We start from the raw sequence: 26,501 nt of genomic DNA, 5'->3' as shown, positions 1-26,501 counted from the left end.
ATCCAACTTACCAACTACATCACTCTACGACATTGGCCCGCCCAGCCTCAACATCGATATCACCTGAACCGGAACAACTCGACAGTACCCAGGGAGTCCGAGAACATAGGTCCCCCTCAGCCTGAGCACAACGACAAAGATCCCACGAACCTTTACCTGACGACCGCTTCTTTCCCCTCACCTCACAGGTGAATTCATCCGCCTTCGGGAACGACCCCTCTCGCATCACGAGACCACCGACCTTCAACGCGGTTGGTCGCTGCCAACCCCTCACATCACCATCAAGCCATCGTCGAATAGTTGCCCCTCTCGGGCCGTCGGCGACACCTCATCCTCTCTTCCGCCGTTACACAGAGCCCCTTTGCAATGGTCGAAGTCCTGTCCCCAGGCCCTGGCCAAAATGGCCACGCTGCTCCCACTCACGACGACAACGTCGCTTCACTGGCCCGTATGATTCTTGCTAGCAGCATCGCATCTAACCAGGAGGACAAGATGATGAGCCGCGAAGAGCGCCATGCCATGATGAAGGAGATCAGCCAGCACCAGGCCATCAAGGACGAGCTTCACAAGAAGCGCGGCGGCTGGCGCACTCCCCGTCGCGGCTGGTCCATTACCGACTCACCCGTTGCCTCGTCGCAGGGCAGTCCTGCGCCCAACGCTTCGCCCTACCCTGCTCCTCCTATGGAGTCGCAGACATCTACTACATCCAGCTCAAGCTCCATCTCCTCTGTTCCGGAGCAGGGCGAGCTTCCAGCAACAAAGATGAAGAATGCGCCGCATCCTCCCCAGGTTCGCCGGCCTCCTCTTCCGCCCCCACGCCGCTCCTACTCGGTCATGGAGTACGAGCCGCCACCACGCACCCACCGGCCCTCGGCTCGTATGGATATCTTTGATCTTCCCATTGAGCTTCACTACACCATTATGGACTACCTCGATCCTATGGATAGTGCATGCTTGGGCCTGACCAACAGCCACTTCTACGATATCCACCGTCGCATGCACGGCAGTGTTCCACTGTCGTCCCACCGCGACGGACCCAATGATTTGGAGTGGGCTTTCTACCTCGCCAGCCGCCGCGTCCCGCAGTCCAGCTCGGGAACTTCCACACCCACTACTGAGAGTCACAGCCAACCGCACCCTCTTGAGGGCATGCGCCTGAAGGGGCAGGTCTACTGCCGCAAGTGTGGTCACTACCGCTGCCAGCTGTACCGCCACTTGCGCGAGTGGATGGGTCCTGACAGGGAATACTGCGAGGTCACCAAGAAGTACGGCCGCCGTGCTCCCGAGGATGCGGCCGACCATTGCTCCATCAAGTCGCCGAAGCACCCTCATCGTTGCGGACGTCATTCCGCAAAGCCTACCCAGCCTTCCGCCAAATAATTGGCGGGTTTTGTATCATATACCACCGGCGGCCATGAGGAGCCGTCGGGTTTGCAGCAAGGAGTCAAGACTACAAAAGAAAAAGAAAAGAGAGATCTGTATAGTTAAACGGGACGGCGTTCATTGACTGGTTACATTGAGACGAGGAAAGAAGCTTTAGGTTTGGGTTGCATCAAGTCACCGAGAATCTGCAATTGGCTACAGAACACCTAAGATGAGATGGGAAAGCATCAGACCGACACACGCACAGCAGGTGGGTCAGCAAAGAGATGAGCTATCTATCATGAGCATAGACTGCCATAGAATATACAATATCGAGCATTACCATTCTGTTCATAAACCATGCATCGCAATTTTCTTCGTCCCTGGATCTTGGAGCGGTGAGGTCCGGGCGATGACGTAGTGCTGACACGGATAGATTGCGGACCCTTTCGGGACGTTTCGCGTTGAAGATAACCATGCCCTGAATCATTGTTTATCTCTGCCCGAAAACGAAGCTCATTCGCCAGGGAAGATCAGCTATCGGTCTTTTGTCCGGTGCTGAAAATAGGTTTTGGCTTTCTGGGGCCAAGCATTTTGACCTCAGTCTTGGGTGTGTAGGTCCAGCACTCAGCGTGCTGTGTTGCTTCTTGATGTACCTATCAGGCATTGCCAAAGTTGGTAATTGAATCGGCCTGGTGTCCAAAATCATCATGAGAGGAGACAATGTCCTTTGTTGTTTATATACCAGAGACCGACTGACTTTCCTATGTCTTCGCGGCCATGATTCCTATATACTTAAGTACCTCTATCGAAGACGATAGTAGCAATTAGACGATAGTAGCAATAGCAATAGCGATAACGACGACGAGGACAGTGATAACAACAACGATAGTAACGACGATAACAATAGTAACAATGACGACAATAATAACCACGACGGTAATAGTAACGAAGACGATAGTTACGACGACGATAGTTACGACGACGATAGTTACGACGACGATAGTTACGACGACGATAGTTACGACGACGATAGTTACGACGATAACGATAGTAAAGACGACGTAATAGCGATTACAACAACGACAACGAGAACGACAATAGCAATAAATAATAGAAGCGCCGGCGAGGACAGTAAAGTAGACTATAGCTGTAGGAAGAGTAGTCGCTCTAGCACAGGAAAGATGGGCGGTCTCTTGTGTAAGTTGAGTGCAGTTCAGAGGATGAGGGCCTGTACAAGACGAACAACATGGTGACTATAAGTCTCACCTTAACGACAGCACTCCTTCTCCATCGGCTTAGACATCTTCCGCTACGACGACCATACATACACAGCAGTGCCGCCGCTAAGCATCCAAAGCCCCGCCTGCAAAACCCGGCGAAAGTCGAAACGTTCCGGCACAGGCGTGGCGTCCATCTTAGCCATCCAATCGTCGATTCTATCGTCCCAGTAATACACACGATTATGCAGGCGTTGAAGCTTATTCAGCACCCTGTCAATCGCGTCATGAGACTCTCGTATCTCGATGCGTTGCTGCCTGAATCCGTCGAGAATCTTTTGCTTGTCGGCGTTGAAGGCGGCCTCGTAGGCCTTGAGGGCGCTGTACACGACGACGGGGTGCGCTTCGCCCTTTTGGAGGTTGTTCATCATCGTGTCAAGCTCCGCTGCGGTGGGGGCGGCTGGGACGAGGTAAGAATCGTTGGCTGGCCTTTGGACGTTGGCGGCAGAGATCGGGGTTGCATGGATGCCTCGCGAGGTGATGATGGGCTGAGTGCGAGGCGGGAGTGTGATGGGTCGGGTGACCCTCGAGATGAGTTGGCGGGCTGACTACAGAGTTGTCAGATACACATCTCGGTGGACAAGGAGATGGCTGTACCATATTGGGTGAGTCGTAAGAGGTCACCATGTGATATGTTTGCGAATTCGGAAGCGACAGGTGTGCCACAGAGTGAAGTCTACAGGGGGTTTTGAAATATGGTGTGTGTTTCAACCTCAGATACCTAAACAACCTTTGTGGTGGCCATCAAGTGACCCATGGGGCACCACGGTAAAATCGGATTTTCTTGATTCATTCGTCCATACGCTGGGCCTTTTTCCTGTCAACTTATTTCACTGTCCTGATAGGCCGTACAGGTCCAGCTTGAGTTACGAATGAGTGCTTACACGAGTTCATGTGAGCGCGGTCGTTATTTCTGACTTGGTTTCCAATTGGAGATAATCATCTTGTTTTTCTTAGCATACAACTACGATTGAGCTTCTACTGTAGGGACTTAGTCTGCTAACAGTGCTTCGAAGAGAATAGCAAAGTTTCTATTATTTTCTCATGTCTCATGAAGTGTCACAGTACAACGTCAACGAGCCGTGCTTAATCATGAGTATGATTTGATAAGAAACTAGCCGCTTCTCTTTTTCTATTCATTTACTGCGCTCTCAACGAGCATCCCACTGCAGCTACATCCGAAACACTTAATCTTCCTTCTGAAGATGACGCTCGTAGACTACATATCATCGACGATATCCCCCCGCTGCGGTACGAGTATCTGTCTCGTCATGTGGCAAGCTTGTATTAGCGGCTGATGATGTCCTGCTACATAAAAATCCCTGATAGGTCTGTGTCTATGCTGCGAGCCATACTTGCAGACCAATTCCTACGCCGATATTAGTACAGGTCTGTCGACTTAACGATGCGCTTTCTCGGGGGTCAACAAACCTATCACTGCCCAAAATACCGGATGCGAAAGAAATTGGCCTCGTCGAGCAGTTTCTGACAACAGTTCCTCACCAGCCATAATGAGTTGTTGAAACTCACTTGGTTCTCTGACCAAGGAATCCTCAAAGCCTGGCAAACCCTCTCCGTATTGCAGATCCTTTTCTCCCAGGGAATCGTCTGCTGTATCATGTTGTGGTTTCAGGTCATTCTGTAAAAGTGACATTGCATCTTCGATCTTTGTGTCTTCGTCTCTGAGTTGATCATTCAAGAGCTGCAACACAGTTTTTTTTTTGTTTTGGCCGGCTTGCTGTGGTGTGTTGACGACTGTCAAGGTGGAAGAGAGAAAGACGGTAAGCTGTCCACGGTGCCAACGTGTAAACAATTGCGGGACAACCGGGCAGCAAATCAGATGGTGCTCTTCATCGGCCGGGACCAGCATATGCAGTACAACCGAAAGGAACCCCAGTTGAGATACGCTCCGCCAATGACGCTGTTCTGACTGGCTTGGCTCTGCATGGAGAAGCAGGCTGGGATGGATGCCAGCGACCCACACCCAGGCCAACGACCGCTTATGTCCAACCCCGGAAGGCACAGACAATGACCGATATAATTGCCGTCGGAAAGATGGTCAGCATCGTGAGATTCGTGCAAATCGAGCTTTCTGGAATGACAATTTACAGAAGATTCTATCAGGTAACGACTGGGGGAAAAAAGAGGATAGTGACGTTCTTGCAAGCGAAATAGCCGAGAAAAATTAGTTAGAGTCTTGCCATTCGGGCGGATATCTATTGTATTAGGACACATACCTTAGTTCATTTAATACAAATATCTATTGACCCTATCGTTCCTGGTGTCCCTGTTGCTCGTGCTGTCTCTATCTTCCCTGTCCCTGTCTTTGTCGCTGTCGTCATCGTTGTTACCCCTATCGTCGTTTATGCCTACTACCCGCCTGGACAGCAAAACTCGTTACTTATACCGAAACATCGACAGTTAGTATGCATGGCTGGGTGTATCTTCAGCCCTCACAACAACCTATGCACGTTGAAATAATGGGTTAAATAGGGAAAGAAGAATAGTCAGTCATTACTTGACAAAGATAGTCGAAGGTAATAGATATGAAGGACGGAGGTGACTAACATATTTCCCCGTCAGGATCATACGAAAGTCGAAAACGTGTGTCCGCAGGCAGTATCTTGCCATACGAAAGTATAAGAAAGAAGTCAGAAGGAATGAAGCGGCCCAACCCCCGCCCTGAGGCTCTCAGAACCACGCCGCACGGTCCTCTGGCCCAGCCCTGTATCAGAGACGGATGAGCAAGAGCAAAAACGCATAGAACATGCTCTGAACGCAGGTATACTAGTGACGATGTGTTTGATTCTGTTTCCCAAAAAGGGGTTCTGCATAGTGGCTTGAAACGTACCAGACATGCGCTACGTCCACGGCCGCTGCTTCGCAAATCAACTTTCGATTGTAGCCTAGGATTGCTTTATAGACTGAACTCGTTTCCGATAACTCGTGCGTCACTCAGTCAAGCTCTACTATTGATCCAAAATTGACTCGAGTTCAGGAATGTGGAGGGCGGGTACCACTATGGTCTTTACCCTGCTGATTGAGGCGTGGTCGTAGACGATGAGAAAGCTTAAACGAAAAACTGAGAGAAGGGAAAATGAAAAGCCAGACACACCCCTGAGGCTTTTAATCGTACTTTGACTCCTTCAACCGTTCAACTTCACTCATTCAAACGTGGGCTTGGCCAAACGAATCAAGAAGTCAGATTCTACAACACATCAGTTATTATCTACGCCAGGCTAAGTCTCTTGAGGTATTTTCCTGATTCGAGATTCCTTTATTCGATGATTTGCTGCCCAACAGCTCATCCTCCAGTGCCTTCATTCATCCCTCATGGCTGGATCGACTCAGCCCGCTCCGATGTCTGCCTCCAAGCTCCAAACCACTTCATCGCCATATGTCCCGGCCCGGAGTTCTCTACCACCGGAACTGCGGCAAATGATACTTGAAGTTCTCGCACGACAACTCTCTGGTTGGGGCGCCTGCGCTTCTGTTTGTCGGGAGTGGCAGGCTACACTGGAGGAAGAAAATTTCCGCCGGCTGAAAGTACAGATATCATGTTTGGATGACATGGAGACTGTGGTTGGTTTGAGGCAAGCACAGCTTGTAAGACATATATGGCTAAATATCGACCTGAAGCCATACAATTGCCGAAATTGTACGAGCATTGAAGGTTTCAATCAGTGTCGTGGAAATCAACCATTTCACGACCCTAAACATGGCTGGATAAATGGACGTCAAGTCCAGGCTCCTGGCGAAGGGGCTTTACTACGAATTTTCGAGCCCGTTGGAATCCTGGGGTTCAAAGAAAGCCTTCCTCAGGTTAATGCAGCAACACGATTCATACTTCGTCGGCAATGTCGAAGAAATATTGTGCCCCCAGCCCTGCGGTCTATATTCGATGCCCTTCCTCGATTACAGTCATTGACTTTCGAGCCATGGTTGAAGCCTCGGACTTCTTCCAGTCATGCCAGCAAGACTGGGTTTGGAGCCATATGAGATCCTTGACCCTCACATCGAGGATGCTTACCCAAACAAGAAGTCTCGAGATACAAACTCTCTTGGAGAATGCTGCCACAACAGCACTTTCAATGCCACATTTACATACAATGGTCATTTGGAATGGTCGCAAGGGGGAAGCTTTCAAGTTCTTCTACCGCGCAGAGACTAGTCATACTCGTATTGGGTGGCGTGGAACATGGGATTTGAAGCTGAATCCAAGTGTTATCTGTGGTTGGCAGAGAGTTGCTGATAAACATACTCGGCATGACCTTCAAGTCGCTCCAGAACCTCTCATACTCAAAAGCATCGGCTCTCACGCTGATGCTATCGACCTCCTAGACTTGCCCTCGGAGGTTGTCCATCCGGTATCTTTACTACAGATGCAAAGAGAAAATGGATCGAGTTGGTATAAATATCAGAGATGAACAGGCTGTATTGATGGTGTCGTCTAGCAAAGATTATGATAGCCGTCTTTGACATCGAGAAGCTCTCGAAGTCTTGACCAAGTCACCATGCAGAGGAAGTTCCAACACGATTAGTTTTGTAGCTTAGGCACTTCATTAGCTTTGCGATGAAGCCTCAAGTGACACTACATTCCACAGTCGATACCTTCCTGCGGCAGACACGAGATCACGACGCGAAAGGAGAAACCTATTTGTAGAACTTCAAAAGACAATGTATTCCAGGCATCTGCCATGACTCTACTCAACACCAGTGCCGTCGATTTCCCCGACTTGCCAGAGAAACCGCCCTCGCGTAACTGTGTGAATGGAGAAAACCCATCTGCCTGCCGTCGCCGCCAGCCTACCCGACCAGCCACCCCGACCCTTCTTCTGCTAGAACGTGATGCCATAATCAACCTGCACCAGTTCGGAAGAGAAAACCCCAGAACGCGTACCAAAAAGCACCTAGAACATCCCGGCAAGAAACAACAAACCACCGGTCAGATATACAAATCACAGTAAAAAACAACGACGACCACTTCAGCCAGACTAGAGCCCTTTGTTTTAGGGATAGACCAGCTCAAAGAGTTGCGTCAAGCGCAATACGGAAAACGAAGAGGTATCAGCCGAAGAGCCACGCGTGACGCCGATCAAAACGCCTCATAACGCCGCCCTCGAGTGATGAAAAAATGAGGAAAAAGATATGCCTAAGCTTTGCGCGTCGATCTTCGCAGTATTGGAGTAGATGCGTGGATCGTGTCGCTGCTGCGACCCATGCCACGCCCGAATCCACGTGCACCCGGTGCGATCGGAGCCCTGGATCTGACGGGCAGGACAAGCTGAGGAGCGTCCATGGGAGGCAACTCTGCACGATCGTGACCTGAAGGAAGTCTCTACTTCTTCAAGACGGCGTCGTACAAGCTCACGAGGCCGGTGATGGCAGCGCCTGTAAGGATGCCCTTCCATTCGCCGTACAAAGCACCGTTGATGCGGTCGATCGAGTTCTCGTTAATCCAGCCGCCAAAGGTGACCTTCTGTCCGTAGACGACGAAGGAAATGAGAGCCTTTACGATGCTGAAGACGAGGGGATCAACATTGTACTCTACTGTCGTGAGTTCGGAGCCCTCGCGCCTCTGGGGGTGGCTAGCCGCGCTCAAGTTGTAGAAGTAGCCGAACAAGGACGGAATGAGAACGGATGTCAGGGTCCACAGGGAAACCGGGGACCAGAAGGACGAAGTCACGAACAGAAACGCGTCGGGCACGTAAACTGGGTAGAAGCTGGTGCCTAGCGCGGGGATAGCCGGGATAGTGAAGGCGTAGCGCAGGGGTAGAACCTCGGCGCGCAGATTCCACGCCTCGAACGCAGCAACGGTGAAGAGGATGGAGGTGACCGTTGACAGAGAGGAGCGAACGGCCTGAGTACCCTCCTGGATGCCAGATTGGTCGTACAATTCTGTGGCGCGTTCCCGGATGGCGACTGTATGGCGGTCGACAGCCTCAGCGACGTCGGCAGGGGTTGCGGGCAGAGGAATACGGCTGGCGAGAGAGAGGTTGCGGGCAGGCGTACGCAGAGCCAGGGCAGTCGAGGCCGCGGCGGGCTCTGGACTGGATGATGAAGCCTCCTCCTCTTCTTCAGGTTCAGGCCTAGAGACGCGTCCGTTAGTTCGCGATCACGAGCGGGGACGCGCGAGTGGATTCCTCTCTGCAATGTGCATCGCGCAGCAGAGAGTCCGGACTTTGCGACTTACTCGGGACGGATCTCCTCGATGACTCTCGTAGTCCTGCGTCGCACAGACTTGACAACTTCCGACGAAGGAGCCTCCCTCTTGATGGGTGACCCGGCTGCCTTGGCGCGGCTCGTGTAGTAGGGAGTGAGCTTCGGCTCGGTAGAGAATTTGAACGCGTTTTCCGTGAGGTACTCATCGAGGGTAGCCTCCAAATCGACCTTCTTCTGGTTCTCGTATCTAAAAGGAGCAGGCCATTAGCCATGAGGGTTCGTGAGGGTGTCGTGCACCTGGTGATCTAGGGTGGTTCGACGCGCCTCGAGGGGTAGCCTTGCGCGACGGATCCGGCAGAACGCGATCGCGGCGCAAATCGCAGTCGAATGCGCCTTGCGCAAAGGCACGAAGCTCACGATAGACGCGAGCTGGCGCATGACGGAGAAGAGCAAAGATTCACGTACCCAGTAAGTCCGGTCAGCTCTGCGAGCTCGACCAAGTCGCTCTTGCGCTGGCGAACGAGCCACGGGTTTGCGCCCGACATGGTTTGGTAGTTGAAACGGCGGAAAAGGCGACTGAGATGGGTATCACAGGAATCGCGCAAAAGAAGCGACTCTAAATCTTGGAACGAAGAGATATTCTTGTACAGTGATTGGAGTGATGCAAGGGGAGAAGGGACCTTTCGGTTGTGATAATCGTGGGACGTGGAGGGGCAGATGGTGATAACGGACAACGGGTAGCTGGGCTGAGCTGAGCTAGGTTGTAAGGGTGTAGTGTGTGTGGATGAGCGAGTTGGTCGAAGCGTTGTTTATGTTTTTTCCCGTCCTCGACAGCGGGCCACTTTGTTGTTGTGGTGAGAGAGAGCAGCGGGATTTGGGGGGTTCAGAGGGACAGAAGGGTGAGGGAGGAGGAGAGGGGATGACGAGTGACTCGGGGCGAGTGCGCCTTCGTGCACTGAGACCGTGTACCTCCCTCCTGCCGTCCCGAGTCATCTTGAGGGCAATCGCAATCACACAGGGAGCTGGAGACCCTTTGGGGGGGAGGGGCCCCCCGGAGAAGTTCGATAGCGGGTGCATGTGCTGCAACAGCGGTGCGGGTGCTGCAGATGCTGGACGTTGCGACTGGCTTAGCGGCCCCCGGGAGCAGCAAGCACTGGCCAGTCATGACGAAAAGGGTGGGGCATTCTTCGCTGCTCATATCCACCACTGACGCGACGGCAACACGGGACATGAATGCGCCCTCCAATGGAGCTGTCCGAATTAGGCAAGAGCCATGTAAACAAACGGCATAGTCGCTGGCCACTGCTCTCGACTACTGGTGATCTCCCGACATGAGCCATCTGGGGACTTTGCCGGGATGATGCGTGCTTTTCAATAACAAGTTGCCCGATTCACCCCCTCCTCTTCACACCACGCGCGCGAAGAAGCCCGGGAAAGAACGTGATGACCATCAGCTAGCTGCCATGCCAACCGCGGGGTTTCAAGGTCAATATTGGCAGTTGCTTGACGCCAGATTCAGTATCATCCAATCATCGCTTTCAAATGACATGGTCTTGATACACTTGATAATCATTCTCTGACAGAAAGACAACTGCTATTCCAGCCATTTCTTATTGGTATGTTCACACATCTTCAACCTCAATAATGTACAGAGATACAAACGCCCGCAGGTATCCAATCCTACCATAACCCAATCTACCTAGGCAGAGTCCACTAAATTTACAAACCTCTCCTTTCCCCTGGGCACGATCCTCAGCGGAACAGTCGTCCCATGCGGCAACTTCAACGTCAACATCGTGCTCGCCGTCTTCAGCGTCTGCCGGCACTTATCCTGCGCCTTCTTATACAACTTCGCCCGCTCCGCCTGGCTCATCGCCTCGACCTCGGCATCACTAGCCCACTCGTCCACCGCCAACTCGAGGCTGTACAGCTGGAAGATGACAGACAACGCAGCAATAATCTCTACCTGTGCAATGCGCCGCCCCAGACACGACCGTGGGCCGTCGGAGAAGGGCACGTACGACCCCCGCACCGGCCGGAACATCTTCTCGCTGGTGTCGGACCCCTTGTATCCCCCGTAGTCCTCCGTGTCACCACCCTTGTCCTCCGTCTGCTCGCCGTTGATGTTCTGTCGGTACCACCGCTCCGGGACGTAGTCGTTCAGGTCGTGCGCCGCGTCCGTGACCTTGCTCGGCTTCGACGGCCAGTTGCGCGGGTTGCGGTGCGCCGCCACCCCGACGATGGAGATGTGGGCGCCCCGCGGCAGCGCGTGCTTCTCGCCGTCTAGGGTCACGATGCCGTCGCCTTCGGGGTTGACCTTCTTAGGGATCTCCGTCACGGCCGGCGTCATGCGCAGCGTCTCGTTCATGCAGGCACCCAGCATCGACGCGAGCATGGCGTTGACCGTGCTGTCGTAGTTCCACGTGCTGGGGTCGCTGTCGCCAAAGATGCCGTCAATGTCTTTCTGGAGCTGTCGCTGGACGGCCGGGTTGCAGGCGATCTCGATGCAGCCAAAGTGCATGGCGTTCGCTGTCGTCTCGTGGCCGGCGACAAGCATGATGAAGGCGTTGCCGGTGATCTCCGACTTTGACAACTGGGGGATCTTCGAGTCCTTGCCCTTGCTGACGATCCCGTTGGCGCCTCCGTTGATCTCTCCCTCGCTGCCGTACTTTGACCGCACAAGCTGGCCCATCAGATCCATACCCGCGTCCCCGTGATCGCCCTTTTGCAGGTCCTCAATCTTATCTTGCATCAACTCGTCAATGTACTGCACATAGTTGTCGTGCGAATCCATCGCAAGCTTCGTGTATTTGAACGGAAGCCTCTTCAGCAGCCACCGCGGAACCAGCAACAAGACCAGAATATGCTCCAACATCTCGGCAATCGCATCCACAAAGCTCATCGTATGTCCCGGCGGCGCCTCCAGAGAGCTATACTTGGTAAGCTTCGGATCTGTCCCCGCAGGCAGCACCTGCCCCGGCCAGAGCAGCCGCATGCCGAAGCCCACGTAGCTGATGATGTTGAGCGCGAGGCGCATGGTGTCGTGGTCCAGCGTCTCGATCGTCTTTGTGCCCTTGCCGTCCGCGCCGAGCCACTTTTGCGTCATGCTCTGCGCCTGCTTGATGGACTCGGCAAACACGAGGGCGGCGTTCTTCTCATTGAAGGTGGCGGAGGTGACCTTGCGGTGCATGCGCCAGGCGGCGCCCTCGGTGGTCAGGACGTTTTCGCCAAACTGCTTGAGGATCGCGTACGTCTCGACGAGCTTGGGGAACTTTTCGCGCTGCTGGGTGATTTGGTGGATCGCCTCGGCGCTGTCGGTTAGGATGAGGATCTGGAACGGGGAAACGATCATGAACGTCTCGCCGTGGCGTGCGAAGGGTTCGTGGAGGAGTTCGTAGGACCAGTTGGGAATTGCGACTCTGCTTTGGAGTTAGCATGACGAGGAGAGGACAAGATTGTCTTAGTACGAACTGTAGCCAGTTCTCCCACCATGTCTTTGGAAGGGTCTTGATGATGGGGAGCCAGAGTTTGTGTGTTAGCTGCCAAAGCATAGAGAATGGCGAAATAGCTGCGCATCCACAGTCAGTACCAGGCGAATCCCAACACATCGTGGACACATACGAGACACCACGTAAGGCAAGCCAGACTTCTTTGCCTCAGCTATGTTGCGCTGCAAGCCGGAGACGTAGGAGTAGACGCCGTAGGCGACCACCGCTCCGACGAGAGCATAGATGGAAGACACCATGATGTAAAATCCCACACACCAATGGCCTTTGGAGGAATCGAAGTAGCGACGTGTGCGATAGAGTGGGTAGCGGGGTGCTCGACAGAAGTTATAGGCAGCCGGTGGGTTAAATTCGGGTGCAATTGGCGGCAATCGACCTCAGGCTCCTCTTCGTCCTCCCCTGGTTCGACCTCGAGAAGATTTAATAGTATGGAGAATTATGATCACAAGGAAACAAGCACGTCACCCGGACACTGGAAAGAACAGAAGAAACATAAAGGAAAGATTTGACAGAAGAGTAATGGAAGAAACGAAAGAAGGGACAGAAACGTCCAAGCAAACACGGGACAAGCCCCCATGTGGCAGCAAGTGGGCAGGGGTCGTCAGCTCTGGTTTCGGAGTGCGCTCGACCCGAAACTAGCACAACCCCTACCCCATTGTTACGAACTTGAATGGGTAGCGTGAGCTTTAGCTCTATGGATCTCGTCGAGCGTGTTTGCTCCCTCTCTTGCTAATTATCCACATGTGATTCGTTGGTAGGGGAGAAGCTCAGAGAGATGACGATGGGCGAATCGACGATAGGTCGGGGCGTAGAACAAACTGTTCTCTCCAATCTGCACACCGCTGGGTGTTATCCCCTGTCAAGTCTCAGATCACCAGACTTCGACATTGGTCGGATGAAAGGTTCCTCGAGGCGGTAAACGGTTCCCGGCAGCAGATAGCCTGTTGTACTTCTGAAAACAAGAAACGAGCAGACTAACAGAGAGCAAACATGCATCGGCAATGACAACTTGATGAATCAGAGACTCTTGGAAAAAGTGTTGCCCTGCAGTAAACGCCCACCATTGTGTAACACTCCGCCAGTTGGTTCCCGGCGGGGCGGATCCATCAAGTGGGTCGCGTCACAGAGGGCGCGGCGAGTCCCCATTGGCAGCGGGAGCTCACCCCCATGCATCCTCAGGGAGTCAAAATCTCCACGCTTGCCGCGGTAGGCAAGGTTTGCCAGCGACCGAACTGCTTTTCTCCCCGCATGAGCAGGGCTCGACGTTCTTGTCCTCCCAAGGATCCGATAAACGAGAGACACGAGACGACCGAGAACGCAGTCCTAAAAAGCTGTATTCGTAGGTAGGGTTCCAGAAGCGCCACCTCCGTGACGGTGGACATACACCTACAACTTGATTCGCCGAGGAGACAAAGACGGCGCATGCACGTCAACTCAACCTCTAAATTTCCGAGTACATGTCTCGGCACCGCCCGACGCAGGACCGCGGCACAGCCTGTCTCGACTGAGACCGGCGTCGCGAACCAAGAAAAAACAAGTGGTCACTCGTGCCATTGCGGCGATGTGGTTGCCATATTCTGTCTCTTCTCGATTGCCGACGCAGGAAAGTAATTCTACGTCTCGTAACCCAATGCCTCGTCAGTCATACAGTCTGTGATTTCTAGTCCTGCCATGCTCCCGCCCGAAAAAAGAAATGCAGGGTATCAAAGCCCCCATCCAGTACCATAATTAAACCAACGCCCAAAGCAAATCGCCCTCAGTGCAGTCCAAATTGCCCGCTAACCCCTTCGAAGCTGGTGATTGTGCCGCCCAACGACTTGGAGTCGCCATAATACCGGAAGCGATATGTTCCTGCTTCCACATCCCCTTCCGTCTCCCACGTAATCTCCACCTCACTGGTGGCCAAGAGATCACTCATTCGCTTCCAGTGGAATATCAGACTCCAGTCCTGGTCGTCTCGAACAATGTCCCACTTCTTGATTCCGCCAACATCGATGACGAGACGCTCGACAGCAGCGTAGGTTCCTTCAAGACGCAGGTTGTTCCGGGGATTGGCTCCGACAAATGTGGCACGCACCACATCGCCAATCGAATACTTCTGTTCCACGTCCTTCTTCACGTCGCCGAAACTGCGGAAGACTGGTGTGCCGTCGCGGACAACGCCAGTAATGAAGCTCAAGGAACGGTCGCTATTGTCCGGAGGGTATGGACGCCCGGCGTGCGACGGCGGCGTCTTTGCTGATGAGGCGCCCAGCGTGGGCAGGTAAGTCAGAGTGCGATTGATGTACGCGTCCAACGTGTAAGGTCCATACAACGTTGATGCACCTTCGTATCGTTGAATGCTGTGGGAATCGTTAGCAGCGGCGGACAACATGTCACGACATCCCAAACTTACCCATATTCCTGTTGAGTTGTGATGTAGTGGGTATAGCTGTTCGCCGGTCCACCGATTACCACAATAGGTTTGAGTGCCGTTTCATCACTGAATAATGATTCGGCCTCGCCCCTGACGGCATCTTTCCAACGACGTCCTGCCATGGTCGATGCCTCGCCTGGGCTGACAATGATTACCAACTGGCCGACTCGGAAAGCTTGAATGTCAACAATGTTGGGTGTCCACTGGTACGGGTTGAAAACCTCGCCCACGTCCAGCAGGATTGGTTTAGGAGAATGACAAGCAAGCTGATCTTGGGTCGGGGCTTTCAGCAAGCCAGAAACGACCTTCCACAATGGGGATGTGTTTGAAGAGTTCGAATCGTGCTGGGTAAAGTCAAATGCGCCAGGCCCGTCAGAGGTTCCGGCAGCGAACGAGTATCCGAGTGCCGCAGGACAAGTCCGCACCTCAGTGCCGTTGGGGAGCTCGAACTGGAAGTCGGACATGTTGTGGAAAGTGTGGAATGACTTGACCCACGATCCGCGTACTCGCTCAGCATTGTCACCCATTTCGTCATACAGCCTCCTGGCGGCATCGAATTGTCTTCTGCCTATTTCGTAGCAGGACTTGGCTCCGTTATCCTTCTCTCGGAAGAACGGGCCTCGGGCGTGACACTTTTGGCTCCTGCCGTCACCGCAGGTGCTGGTCTTGAAGTCGCATTGCGAACCGCTGCCATCTTCGCACCAAGCGCCGAGAACGTTTGGACTGACATCCCCCATATTGGCCTGGGAGAAGCCGGCGATGAAATTCGACGTTACGTGATCTTGCCCACGGACACTTTTCTCAAAGAGCCAAGCTGCCACGCCTTTGTTGTCTCCCGAAATCAGAGTGTTGTTGCCGAGCATCGACGTGCCGTGCGTAGGAAACCACGTCAAAACAGCAAGGCTCTTGCCATCTGATGCTCTTTGGAACTTGAGCAATGTCAAGTCCTTTTCGACAGAGCCGTCTTCTTCGGCACTAATGTTGTACTTGGCACGTTCCTCCTCAGGATTTGCCATGTACGCATACAAGCTTCGGTTGATGTTGGCGCCCTTGACTTTGGTAGTTCCAACGCTGAGATGGCCAGGCACCAAGCTCTCGTGGGCACGCTTGATGGCGAGCAAAGTGCCGTCAACGATAGCCCGGTAGCTCTGCTTGTCAAAGCCCTTGCTGGTGATTTGTGGCAGAAGATAGTTGAGCCAAGCACCCGGTCCAGAGTGGGAGTGTGTCCCGGTGAGAGCTAGATTGTGATGGCCGTACATGGAATACTCATAGCCAAGGTCTGCAAGGCCATGCAAAACGCCATACCGGACCGCGGTGTCCCCGGACTGTGTGTCTAGAACGACATAGATGAATCGATCGTCCGGTTGATCGACGCTTCCGATGATGAAAGCACGAGCATAGAGCCTCTGGCGAAGGCCGGTTCCAAGCTGTTTGGGATCTGCATATCCCATCATGTTGATCTCCACAACCGGACCGGTAATATCTGCGCGACCAGCGCCAAGAAGATAAACATCGTTATCTGCATCGACATTTGCAGTGTTGAGCTTGCCAGGAAGCCGTTTCGAATTGCCGAAATAGAGGTAGGTCTGCAAGATGAAGTTGACGATGATCAAAATTGAAATGACTGGCCAAAGCCGGATTAATAAGGAAGTTCCTGAGGATTGCTTCCCTGCAGAAGCTCTTTGAGCCACAGCCGCCGGAACGGCCGGGCTCTTATCCAAGCTCTGTCTTGCCGGCATTTTGAGTCTCTGCCGATGTGAAGGTGTTGTGTCACTCAAACATGGGGAAACGAAGTGAAGTTGGATGGAAGAAACGGATTACGGGATGCAAGGGTCTGAGCGTTCAGCTCAACGTGAACGCGCGGAGGGATCATTGTGCGACACGGAAGTGTCGGCCGGACTTGAGTCCATGTCTTGGGGGAAGCGCGGGCCAATGACGCACTTTCCCACTGAGGTTGGCTGTGACGGAAATTGTTAGTGCTAGCGCGCAGCGGCATTCGGGCACTGCCAGATTGCCCTGTGGAGCACAAACGCTTAACCCAACGTCGCTGCTTCTTGCTGCATCAGCTCCCGGCACAATATTGGATGAGGAAGCTGCATCCATCCACACCTGCCAAGCCCGTGAATGGGGTGATTAATACTACGGAAGTTCAACTGTATGGTAAGAGCAGAAAACAACCTGAATAACCTACCTCTCAGACCGGGCCCGGCTCAATCCTCGGAGGATGTCGCCCGTCGCGATGGCCTCAGTTCGAACGCCCTAAAGCACGACGTTTTGAACCATTCTCAACTACGAGAAGAAAAAAAAAAAGGTCAGAGGCCTCAAAACTCATCATATCAAAATCCAAGAAGCAACCCCCATCGCCGAGGGCTTATGAGCGCCCTTTCAATCAATGTGCGATGATTGGCTGCGCCGGTGAGCACTATAGACGCGCGAGAGTCTATTAGTTTGGTCCCTACTTCTTACAACGCCTCTACCACAGTCATGGTTTCTACGGTCGTAGTCATCTCTGCCGTCGTCGTCATCTCTGCCGTCGTTGTCGTCTGCTATCGTCGTCTGCTATCGTCGTCTGCTATCGTCGTCTGCTATCGTCGTCTGCTATCGTCGTCTGCTATCGTCGTCTGCTATCGTCGTCTGCTATTGTCGTCTGCTATTGTCGTCTGCTATCGTCTCCTCCACTATAGTTGTTGTCAGCTCTGCTGTCATTATTACTTCTACTTTGGTCGGCTGTCTAAACTTCGAGTATGTTCAAACATGGGAAACATGTTCACAAAGACACGTAAAAGATAGGTGGTCTCAATAACACCGATTAAGCAAGTACTGAGCATTAAGGATACTATCAACAGGGAAATAAAAGGTTCAGCAACGAGAGAATAACAACAAAGTCACATTCTCCATAGTCACATCAGAGCTGTATGTCATCACCACACTGCCATATCAATCCGTCGTTGTCCCTTCAGTAGTACTTGGGGTTCTCGGGATCGGTGAGGTCGAAAATGACGGAAGAATGAGGCCGAGCACCACCACGGTCGCGGGTGAAGATGCTTTCGAAATCGATCGTTCTGTTGAAGCTGAGCCCTCCGTTGGGGAGAATGTCAATCCAGTGGCCCTTGTAGTCCCCGGGGGTGTTGACAATCGAGATCTGTTTCAGTCAAGGTCAGCTTACAATTCATCGGATATTGCCCTATTGGAGAGCCACTCACATCGCCGCCCTGGACGAAGTATCCGGTAACAAGCAGGTTCTTCTTGTCGGGGCTGATCTTGACGTAGTGCGGCCCGATGATGGGCTGCGTCTCGTTCGGGTCGTCGAGCCTCTTGACGTTGTTCAAGTCTGAGATGTCGAGCGCCGCGACGTGGTTGCCGAGTGTGATGGTGAAGTACGCCAGCTTGCCGTCGTCGCTGATATCCGAGTAGATGGCCAGGGAGTCCTTCGCCTTTGAGCCGAGGTCGTAGAGCAGCTCGGCGACGCCCTGCTTGCCGGACGAGTCGCGGCGGAAGGGATAGATGATCCAGACTTGGCCTGGGCCGACGGCGCTGGAGAGGAAAGACTGTCAGTGATGGCCTTGTACGGAGACGAGAGGCGGGAAACTTACGTTGCGATGGCAGCGCTTTCGGGATTTCCTGGGATGAACTTCACATCTTGAATGCCGAGTCCCTGCAGAAGGACGCGTTAGTCTGGGTCTAAGATTCTCGGCCAAAGGGGGCTCACGTTAGGGATGGTGATGGTCGAAATGATCGTCCGGTCAGACAAGTTCCACAGCCTTAGCGTGCTCGCCTTCTGAATACCCAGGGTCGGCTTGAGGATGGTGATGGGAACAACGAAATCAGACGTCAAAATGATGCCCTTGTTGAAGTCCACAGCCAGACCGTGGGGGCTGAACTGCTCGCCAAGGATGTTCAGCGTGCCAGCAACATCCTCAGGCCATTCGTGAATAATGTCTCCCTCGGCATTTGTCTCGACAAGGCGACCGGGGGAGGTGCCTACTGCGCTGCCCATGTATGTGATGAAGAATCCACTAAGCTAGTCAGCGACTTGTCGCAGTGGGAGCTATGAGAAGGGACACATCATATGGGGAAAAAAACTTACCCCTCAGGCTTAGCTCTGATCTCGTCCACGATAGAGCTTAAAAGAGCACGGTTGGACTTCTTAAACTTGGGGGCATACGGGTTCGACACGTCAAAGTAGAAAGCCGTATCCTGGGTCTTCAACAGTGAGAGAAGTCCACCTCCGATGAGGGTCTTGCCATCGAGTGAGCTTCCCAAGTGATGAGGCGAGTTGCCACTGGTAGGGACATCGGTGACGGTGATGATTTGCCCAAACGTATCCTGGACGCCCAAAACAGTCAATACTTTCAAACCCTGACAGATCGGACAGGGGAGAATATGGGGGTTACGTACGTCGTCCAGACTGGCAGTCACCAGGAAGTCTTTGTGAATGTTGTCACCTGCCCCAGTCCAAAAGTATCCAATTTTCTTGGGCTTGATGTTGGCACCCGTGAAAGGGGAGCTATCAATGGGAGGCGTGGGGATCTGGAGAATAGGAAGGGGCGGCGCGTTGGAGGCAAGAGGCTCCGTAACGCCTGGGATGGAGGGAATCAAAGGAGGCAGGCTGAGCCCTAGTGGAGATCTCTTGCTGGCGGGGGAGTGGTCGTTGGCGTTGACAGGCCCTCCCGCTACAGGAGAGAGCAATACCCCCGCGAGCGCTGCAAGAGAAAGCTTGGAGAGCATGGCGACAGACGGAGACGACAGATGGGGAATGCTTGATTGATTGAGGAGGGCTGATGAGGTCTGCTTGGTGATGCTGCTCTGAGTCTTTGAAGAAGGAGCAATCCCATCTGATTCTTATACAAGATTGTTCGTTCTGTCCAATAGTCGAGATATCTACTACTTGCAATCTGTCGTCCCGATCAGAACCACCAACCTCCCTTGGAAATCGCATCATGAAGCCAATAAAGCTCCTCATCCGCGCCGTCCAAGACGAAGAGACTTTTTTGGTCGTGATATTCAGAGTTGTAATCCATCTAGCCGCGCAGCGCGGCACATAGCTGAGAATGACTTTTCCAAAACATTCAGACGATGTCCATCGCAATATGACAGCCGCCATAGACACCGCCAGAAGTGAGTTTGGAGATGTCGCCATTTCGACCAACAGCGGCAAGTCTGACTTCCGAAGATGCCAAGATGCCCAAAACGAAGACCTGAACACAGGATTGTCTCAATTCGGCAGTGGACTCACACACAAGTTCCCAAGCCCCTGGTATTCGCGGTGATCATCAAAGACAAGAGCAGGAAGGATCGTCGGCCAGCATTAGACGGTAGTCACGCGCATGCTTAATTTTATGGCTGAAAAGAAGCAGAATTAGAAAGATTTTGGACTGAGATGAGACTGTCGATCAATGCCTGTGGGATCCAGAGGAACATGCTTAGGTTGGTTGATGATTCCAATAGCTTGGGATGGCATCATGCCCCACGAATCATAGACTCTTGAAAGAGTCAGGGTCTTTAGCGGCAACTTACCATCTAGATCGAGGCTGAGAGACAAGGGAGACTGAGACAACCTGCTTTGATAATTACCATATTCTTGGGCTACGATAATTTAATGTTGTGAAATCAAGCTCAAAAGAGAAACTTGGAGTTTGGACAGCACACTAGTATTTGATGGCCTCGATCGAAGACGATGGTAGAAACAATGACAATAATAGCGGCGAGGACGATGGAAACGACGGCGACGACGACGACGACGACGACGACGTTAAGGTAGAGTATAGCCACAGGAAAAATGGGCGATCTCTCGGAGAAAGTAGCATGACGACCTTTGCAGTGCACGTGTCGACCGGCGCTTGTTGAGTCATGAAGAGCACATGCTACTCAAACACACCTTAACAGCATCAAAAACGAAAGAAACAACAATGGCACCCCCACCCCAAAATTCATATAAGCCAAGAAACAAAACAAAATTGCCGGTCAAACTAAGCTTTCCAAGCTAACACGATCCGGCCCCATAGCGATCGGCGCGCCTGACCGGTGCAGGTGCAGCCCTCAAGCAACCTCCCCTCCCCCCACGCTTTCCTTCGATGTCGTGATCTTCGGAGAAATGTCGAATGGCCGGGGTCAACACCACCAAAATTCCTCGTTCAAAGACAAACCTCTCGACGATCACGAAGCTAGAGCTGCAGCACGAAAGAGATATTGGCGACTCAAAATTACCAGGTAGCATCAATAGTTCAATGTCGTCATTGCGAGAGGCACAATGCCGCAGACCTGCTGCTGCCGAGTTGTAAGACGCCATGGCTTGGCTTGAACGTGATGCGCCGTGTGGTATCCCGCCATCGCCGGCGGGTATGCTGTGTAATAACAGATTCAGAGACGGAAGGCCGTAAAAGTTGCGGTTGTATAAAGGCAATGCTGAGACGAGCGCAATCCTCCCTTTCTTTTAACGTCACTCGACTCTGGGATAAACAATTGTCACTCGTGTCTTTGCGCCAGTTTTCAGTCACTCGTTGTAGCGTTCATCATGAGACTCCTCCAAGCTTCCCTGCTGGGCTTCGCAGCGATCGCCTCGAGCACCAACGCGGCACCCCAGAACGAGAAGCGAGACGCGCAGTTCAACGTCGGCCAGCCCATCGACGCCAGTGGCAAGGGAGGCCCGATCCTTGGTAGGTTGTCTCCTCCAATACCTCGAATACCTCACTGACACGGGAGAGCACAGGCGGCACCAACAACCAAGTCGACAGAGACAACCCGGACAACCTCGGCCAGCAGCCAACTGACAACGGGGTGGTGCCCAACCTCAAGTGGAGATTCTCCGACTCCAAGACCCGGATCCTCAACGGAGGTTGGGTCCGCGAGCAGGTCATCCAGGATCTGCCCCAGAGCCATGACATTGCGGCTGCCCAGCAGCATCTCAGAAAGGGGGCCATTAGAGAGCTTCACTGGCACAAAGTGGTATGTCCATCCCACAATCCTCCGGTGCGGAGTGATGTGTTAACATTGCGTGGCGGACAGGCGGAATGGGGCATCGTCTACTCCGGCTCCGTGCTCGTGTCGGCAGTCGATGAGAACGGCAGGTACCAAGCTGAGAAGCTAAACTACGGAGATATCTGGGTACCTATACACTCCCCTCCATACTCAGATGTATACTCACGGGATCAAAGTACTTTCCGAAGGGGTTGCCACACACAATTCAGGGGCTCGACGATGAGAACGAGTACCTGCTTGCGTTTGACGAGGCCGACTTTGACAAGATCGGGTGCGTACTCCCTCATTGCAAGCGACGACTCTGCTGACACTGCAAAAGCACAACCTTCAACATCGTCGACTGGCTTGCTCACACACCTCGAGACATCTTGGCCAAGAACTTTGGCGTCGACCCTTCAGTCTTTGAGAAGCTGCCGTCCACCAACCCGTACATCTTCAACGGCACCATCGCCACCCAGAACGTGACTGCCGGCGCCAATGGCTACCTTTCAGGCAACAGCTCCTTCGTGTATCGCACCCTGGAACATCCAGCGGAAGTGGTACCCGGCAACGGCGGCGAGTTCAGAAAGATAGACTCGACCAACTTCCCCATCAGCAAGACCATCGCCGCAACGTTCGTCACTTTGAAGCCGGGAGGTCTGAGAGAGCTTCACTGGCACCCAAACGTAAGGGCGCACTCCTGTCCGGGACTCGGAACTGGGTTTCTAACACTTCCTAGGCCGAAGAGTGGCTGTACTTCCACAAGGGCGAAGGCCGCGCCACCGTCTTCATCGGCAACGCAGCGGCGCGGACGTTTGACTTCTCCGCGGGAGACACGGCCGCTTTTCCCGACAACTCCGGGTGAGTCAGCCCCTCTTTTCCGTGGGCGCCGTGCCGGATTCCGTTACTGACGAAAGATATGCTCCGCAGACACTACATCGAGAACACTTCCGACACGGAAGACCTCGTGTGGATCGAGCTGTACAAATCAGACAGGGTCGCCGACGTTCCTCTTACCCAGTGGCTCGCCCTGACGCCGCCGGAGATTGTAGCTCAGACCCTCAAGGTTCCGATTGAGTTTGTCCAGCAGTTGAAGAAGGAGAAGCAGATACTGATCTAGACCATTCGGTGACGGTTGAAGACAGGGATGGTTTCTCGGAAAGCTCGGTGTGACGATTCTTCTTCAGACGGCGCAGGCCATGTAATACTTGTTGGTAGCCGCTTAATACTTAATTCATGGGACGCATCTGCTGTGACAGCTCGCGAGTGCGTGTAAGCGGACCATCATCACGAGGTCAGGATGGTAATCCAACGATTCATGTCTGGCGCTTGTACATGCATGCAACGAAGGCTGATAAGCGGGGTATCAATAACGAACGGGGCCTCGGCCGGGTGTGAAAAAGGCATGCTGTCCCCCAAAAATCCGAAAGCTTGTCCAGCTCCAACTTTCCTTTTGAGGCCAGACGAGACGGGAATGGCGGGCTTCGGTAGGATGGCAGCATGCGCATGCAGGCTACCCTGGGGACCGGAGCGGGAAACTCTATCAGCGGCTAGCGGCGTTGGGCCAAGCGTGGGCACGCCGCTGAACCAGCAGGGGACTGACGGCTGTCAAGTCTTGACTGTGCAACACCAACCACGCGGGATCGTATGATGGTCGTAGTCTTGCGGCGGCAGATGGAGCCATGGGCGAAAAGAAGGGTAGCAGAAGCATCCCATTGAGTGCGGGAAGACATGAAAAGAGCCCCGGCTACCATCGCTACGAAGTTTCTTGTGCTTCTTCGTGCTTCATGGGGTGGCCTAGGCGAGGACGGCAGTCTGACTTTTGCGACTTAAGGTGGTGTGAGTGGGAGAGAAAGAAAAGAAAGCTGGATGGTAGGCTAAGCTGCCCCTCGTTCATCGAGGTTGTGACGAGCGGCACTTGCTCCCTGCGCATCACGAGAGGGCAACAAGTCGAGACCACCTTGGGGGCGGAATGCGGGGGAAGATAGCATTGACCGAGGGGGTTTTCAAAGTCTTGGAGGCCGGTTGATGGTGTCTAGCAGGACTTGTAAGTCGACGAGCTCTGAGGTGGTTTCGTCGTTTGACCACTCTCCACCGTGGCACGGCAGGGATGGCCGTTTTACGTCACTTGGGAGTTTGGGTGCCATATCAGCGTTGAGGATCATCCCCTCCTTCGACTAGCTGTCGCACCTGTGAGTGCCGTCTTCCAGGTAAATGCTGATAAGAAGTGACACCAGTCGAGTGGCCGTTTGGCATGGTGAAGGTGAGAGCTCGGAGCTTGGATGTGTGGCCATGATAGCGTTCCCGGATATGCGAGCCGCGGGGCAGCCGCAGGTACCACGGACGGCCCAAATGGGCCCAACGAGTGTCCGGCATCAAGGCCATGTAGATCGGGTGGCCAATACAGTCATTCAAGACCCTGAGGATCTTCAGGGAAGGACAAGAGAATCAACGTGCGAAATCTTGGAATCCTTCTTGGAATCCTGTGTCTCGGTGGGGGCCAGCGAAAGCTGTTTGGCTGATCCGAGAAGGGCGTCGCATTTCGTCTGTGGCAGTGTGGGAGTGTACAACCAGAATGGCAGATGCGAGCTGCAACGAGTCCCGAGAACGCAGCTCATCCTTTCCCGTTGGAGACGGGGGCTTGGTGGTCAAGTGACCAACTGGAAGATTTCCGGTAGGACGGAACGTCGCGGTGCCAATGGCCGGGGACTTGCTGGCATCGGTCGAGAAGAAGAGCAAACGGCCCATTGAAGCGCGACATTGGCCAAAGAATGAGTCGTGAGCGCGCGTGTTTGTGTTGTTGTTGCTGTTGCTCAGACAAAATGCCTTGTGGAAAGCATCTCAGACCAATGGGGAGGATGCAAACAGACGATGGACCGAGAAAGTAAAGACTCAGGCCAGGTCAGGTCAGGACAGCACCGTTAGAAAGACGATGGGGACTTCCAGCAAGCAGTCAGAGCCATCCGCAAGGTGAGCCATGTCTCGAGCCGGAAGGAAACCCCAGCTCGCTCCAGCCGCAGCCAATGGATTGCCCCCAAGTCTCGGGCTAACAAACCAGGGTCCTGTCTTCCCTAAAGCCCCGTTGTTCGTGTGTCATCCAGCCCAAAAGCCCAGCCAGAGAATTGGAGTCGTTGGGGTCTGATGCATTGACGCAGCAGAGCAACGCGGTGGGCTTCAAGGGAGCAGCAGCAGCAGCAGCAGCAGCAGCAGCAACCACAACAACAATACCTGGATGTGCGATGCAAAAGCAAGACAGGGCAAACAAAAGTCGGCCAGACAGCAAGCCGTGAGCTGGTAATTGGTGACTGGGAACCGAGAGCAGGGAAACTACTCCAGGTAGCAATAACACGGACGGTAAACATTCATGCAACCACTAGCTCGCAGCAGCGGCTACGGCGACGACGACGACGGGATGGAGTAGTAGCTGCTTGCCTTGCCTTGCCTTGCCTCCTTTCCCGGCTCCTGGATCTAGGCCTGCCCCTCGACCTGCTGGACCCTTTCGTCTCCTGTCCAGGACATGGCTATGCTTTCTGCGTTCCACGGGAACCACCAGATGAAACCGAATTTTCCCAGTCTATAGTTAGCAATCAAAAACCGCCGAAATCCTGACCCTAAGGGTCATGCGAATTTCTGCTCACCTTGTTGTGTCTGTTTTCCCCAGGAGGCAACTCTTGTCGCATAAGTGTCTTGCCCACCTGTTCTCGTCGCTGTCTATGAACTTCCCTTCCACCACTCTCCAACTCCAGCGGCGACTTTGAATTTCACCGCCCGCATCTCCAAGCGACCTTGCTGATCGATAGAGCGGTACTTCGCCAGAAAAGGTACGTACCTCTGCCTCTACCCGTCCCGCCTTCACCAGCGGAGGGCAGTCTGGGACACCTGCCTTGCACTGGCACTGAACCAGACTGACTTCACTGTGTCCACCCGCCAATGGCCTGCACTGACGGATGCCGCTCCCCCCTCCTCTCCAAAAAGAAAGGGGCCCCGCTAAAAACCACCAGCACAGGACGCACCCGCCGCCTTACCAACCCACTGCACCTCCAAGTCCCGTCACATTCGCACTGCATCCCACCTCCGTCTACATCAACGTCCCTCCTCTCCGATCTTCTTTCCCGCGGCTCTGCTTCTTCGTACCCTGAGAAGCTGTCAAATTTCTCGCTACCGAGCGTCAATACTCCTCATAAACCAAAGCCCGAAAGCGACCTCTGCCGTCAAAATGAACCCTCTTCAGAAGAACAAGATCGACGTCTCGGTACGTTGGCACCAGCCACGCCCTCTTTCCTACCCAATGGCCCCCACCTTGACGACGAAGCCCGCGATTGCATCACAACGCACACAATCGGCCACTCAATGAGCCGCAACGGTTGAAATAATTTCGCCTGCTGACAGTATTCTTCACAGTCCCTCTCTCCCGAGGAGCAACGTCTCTTCCGCCTTTACGGCAAGCTCCCCTCCCGCTCCGATCACTTCGCCAAGCACTTGAAGGAGCGCAAGTACTTCGACTCGGGCGACTATGCCATGTCCAAGGCCGGCAAGGGCGACAGCGTCGACACTGGTGCCGTAGGCAGCCAGCACCCCGTTCCCGAGAACATCCCTCACCTCTCGAGCCCTGTGAACAACTCCTCCTCATCCCTCAACAACGGCGCCAAGCACCACCCCAACGTTCCCAGCGGAGCCCAAGCCGGCAGCCCCGTGAAGGAGTCCAGCTTCCTCAACCGAGAGACCAGCGCCGAGGAGGTTGAGAACAAGAACAACGAGAACAGCACGCCAGTCATTGACGGCGCTGCAAAGACCGAGGCCATCCCCATCCGAAGATGA

General features: G+C 53.6%; 8 protein-coding genes across 8 annotated transcripts; 3 read left to right on the top strand and 5 right to left on the bottom strand.

Annotated features, from left to right (window-relative positions):
* Window positions 1–366: 366 nt before the first annotated feature.
* On the top strand, window positions 367–1,380 carry CGGC5_v005996 (uncharacterized protein; the record flags this gene model as incomplete). The annotated part of the gene is made up of 1 exon (XM_032033560.1): window positions 367–1,380. The coding sequence occupies one exon, from the start codon at window positions 367–369 to the stop codon at window positions 1,378–1,380; it is 1,014 nt and encodes a 337-aa protein (XP_031887319.1).
* A 1,126-nt stretch (window positions 1,381–2,506) lies between these two features.
* Window positions 2,507–3,242, bottom strand: CGGC5_v005995 (uncharacterized protein; the record flags this gene model as incomplete). Its single annotated transcript, XM_032033559.2, has 4 exons — window positions 2,507–2,557; window positions 2,632–2,647; window positions 2,694–3,190; window positions 3,240–3,242. The coding sequence occupies 4 exons, from the start codon at window positions 3,240–3,242 to the stop codon at window positions 2,507–2,509; spliced, it is 567 nt and encodes a 188-aa protein (XP_031887320.2).
* A 4,738-nt stretch (window positions 3,243–7,980) lies between these two features.
* Window positions 7,981–9,349, bottom strand: CGGC5_v005994 (uncharacterized protein; the record flags this gene model as incomplete). The annotated part of the gene is made up of 3 exons (XM_032033556.1): window positions 7,981–8,731; window positions 8,836–9,051; window positions 9,270–9,349. The coding sequence occupies 3 exons, from the start codon at window positions 9,347–9,349 to the stop codon at window positions 7,981–7,983; spliced, it is 1,047 nt and encodes a 348-aa protein (XP_031887405.1).
* Window positions 9,350–10,503: 1,154 nt separating this feature from the next.
* Cyp3a11 (Cytochrome P450 3A11) lies at window positions 10,504–12,549 on the bottom strand (the record flags this gene model as incomplete). Its single annotated transcript, XM_032033555.1, has 3 exons — window positions 10,504–12,223; window positions 12,276–12,372; window positions 12,426–12,549. The coding sequence occupies 3 exons, from the start codon at window positions 12,547–12,549 to the stop codon at window positions 10,504–10,506; spliced, it is 1,941 nt and encodes a 646-aa protein (XP_031887406.1).
* A 1,517-nt stretch (window positions 12,550–14,066) lies between these two features.
* Window positions 14,067–16,465, bottom strand: NCER2-1 (Neutral ceramidase 2; the record flags this gene model as incomplete). Its single annotated transcript, XM_032033554.1, has 2 exons — window positions 14,067–14,652; window positions 14,706–16,465. 2 exons carry the CDS (start codon window positions 16,463–16,465, stop codon window positions 14,067–14,069), a joined length of 2,346 nt encoding a protein of 781 aa, XP_031887409.1.
* Window positions 16,466–17,682: 1,217 nt separating this feature from the next.
* CGGC5_v005991 (uncharacterized protein) lies at window positions 17,683–19,454 on the bottom strand (the record flags this gene model as incomplete). Its single annotated transcript, XM_032033553.1, has 6 exons — window positions 17,683–17,868; window positions 17,930–18,260; window positions 18,320–18,381; window positions 18,436–18,742; window positions 18,814–19,052; window positions 19,125–19,454. The coding sequence occupies 6 exons, from the start codon at window positions 19,452–19,454 to the stop codon at window positions 17,683–17,685; spliced, it is 1,455 nt and encodes a 484-aa protein (XP_031887410.1).
* A 1,786-nt stretch (window positions 19,455–21,240) lies between these two features.
* Window positions 21,241–22,803, top strand: CGGC5_v005990 (putative oxalate decarboxylase; the record flags this gene model as incomplete). The annotated part of the gene is made up of 7 exons (XM_032033552.1): window positions 21,241–21,382; window positions 21,436–21,671; window positions 21,732–21,830; window positions 21,881–21,975; window positions 22,024–22,369; window positions 22,423–22,544; window positions 22,614–22,803. 7 exons carry the CDS (start codon window positions 21,241–21,243, stop codon window positions 22,801–22,803), a joined length of 1,230 nt encoding a protein of 409 aa, XP_031887407.1.
* A 3,096-nt stretch (window positions 22,804–25,899) lies between these two features.
* Window positions 25,900–26,501, top strand: mug134 (mRNA stability protein mug134; the record flags this gene model as incomplete). The annotated part of the gene is made up of 2 exons (XM_032033551.1): window positions 25,900–25,935; window positions 26,085–26,501. 2 exons carry the CDS (start codon window positions 25,900–25,902, stop codon window positions 26,499–26,501), a joined length of 453 nt encoding a protein of 150 aa, XP_031887408.1.

Source organism: Colletotrichum fructicola, assembly GCF_000319635.2.
Source record: "Colletotrichum fructicola Nara gc5 chromosome Unknown KSG_Nara_v1_contig03, whole genome shotgun sequence".
In the NCBI taxonomy this organism is placed as follows: domain Eukaryota; kingdom Fungi; phylum Ascomycota; class Sordariomycetes; order Glomerellales; family Glomerellaceae; genus Colletotrichum; species Colletotrichum fructicola.
Note: the sequence above shows the minus strand (reverse complement) of the source record. Positions and strands in the feature narration are given on the sequence as shown.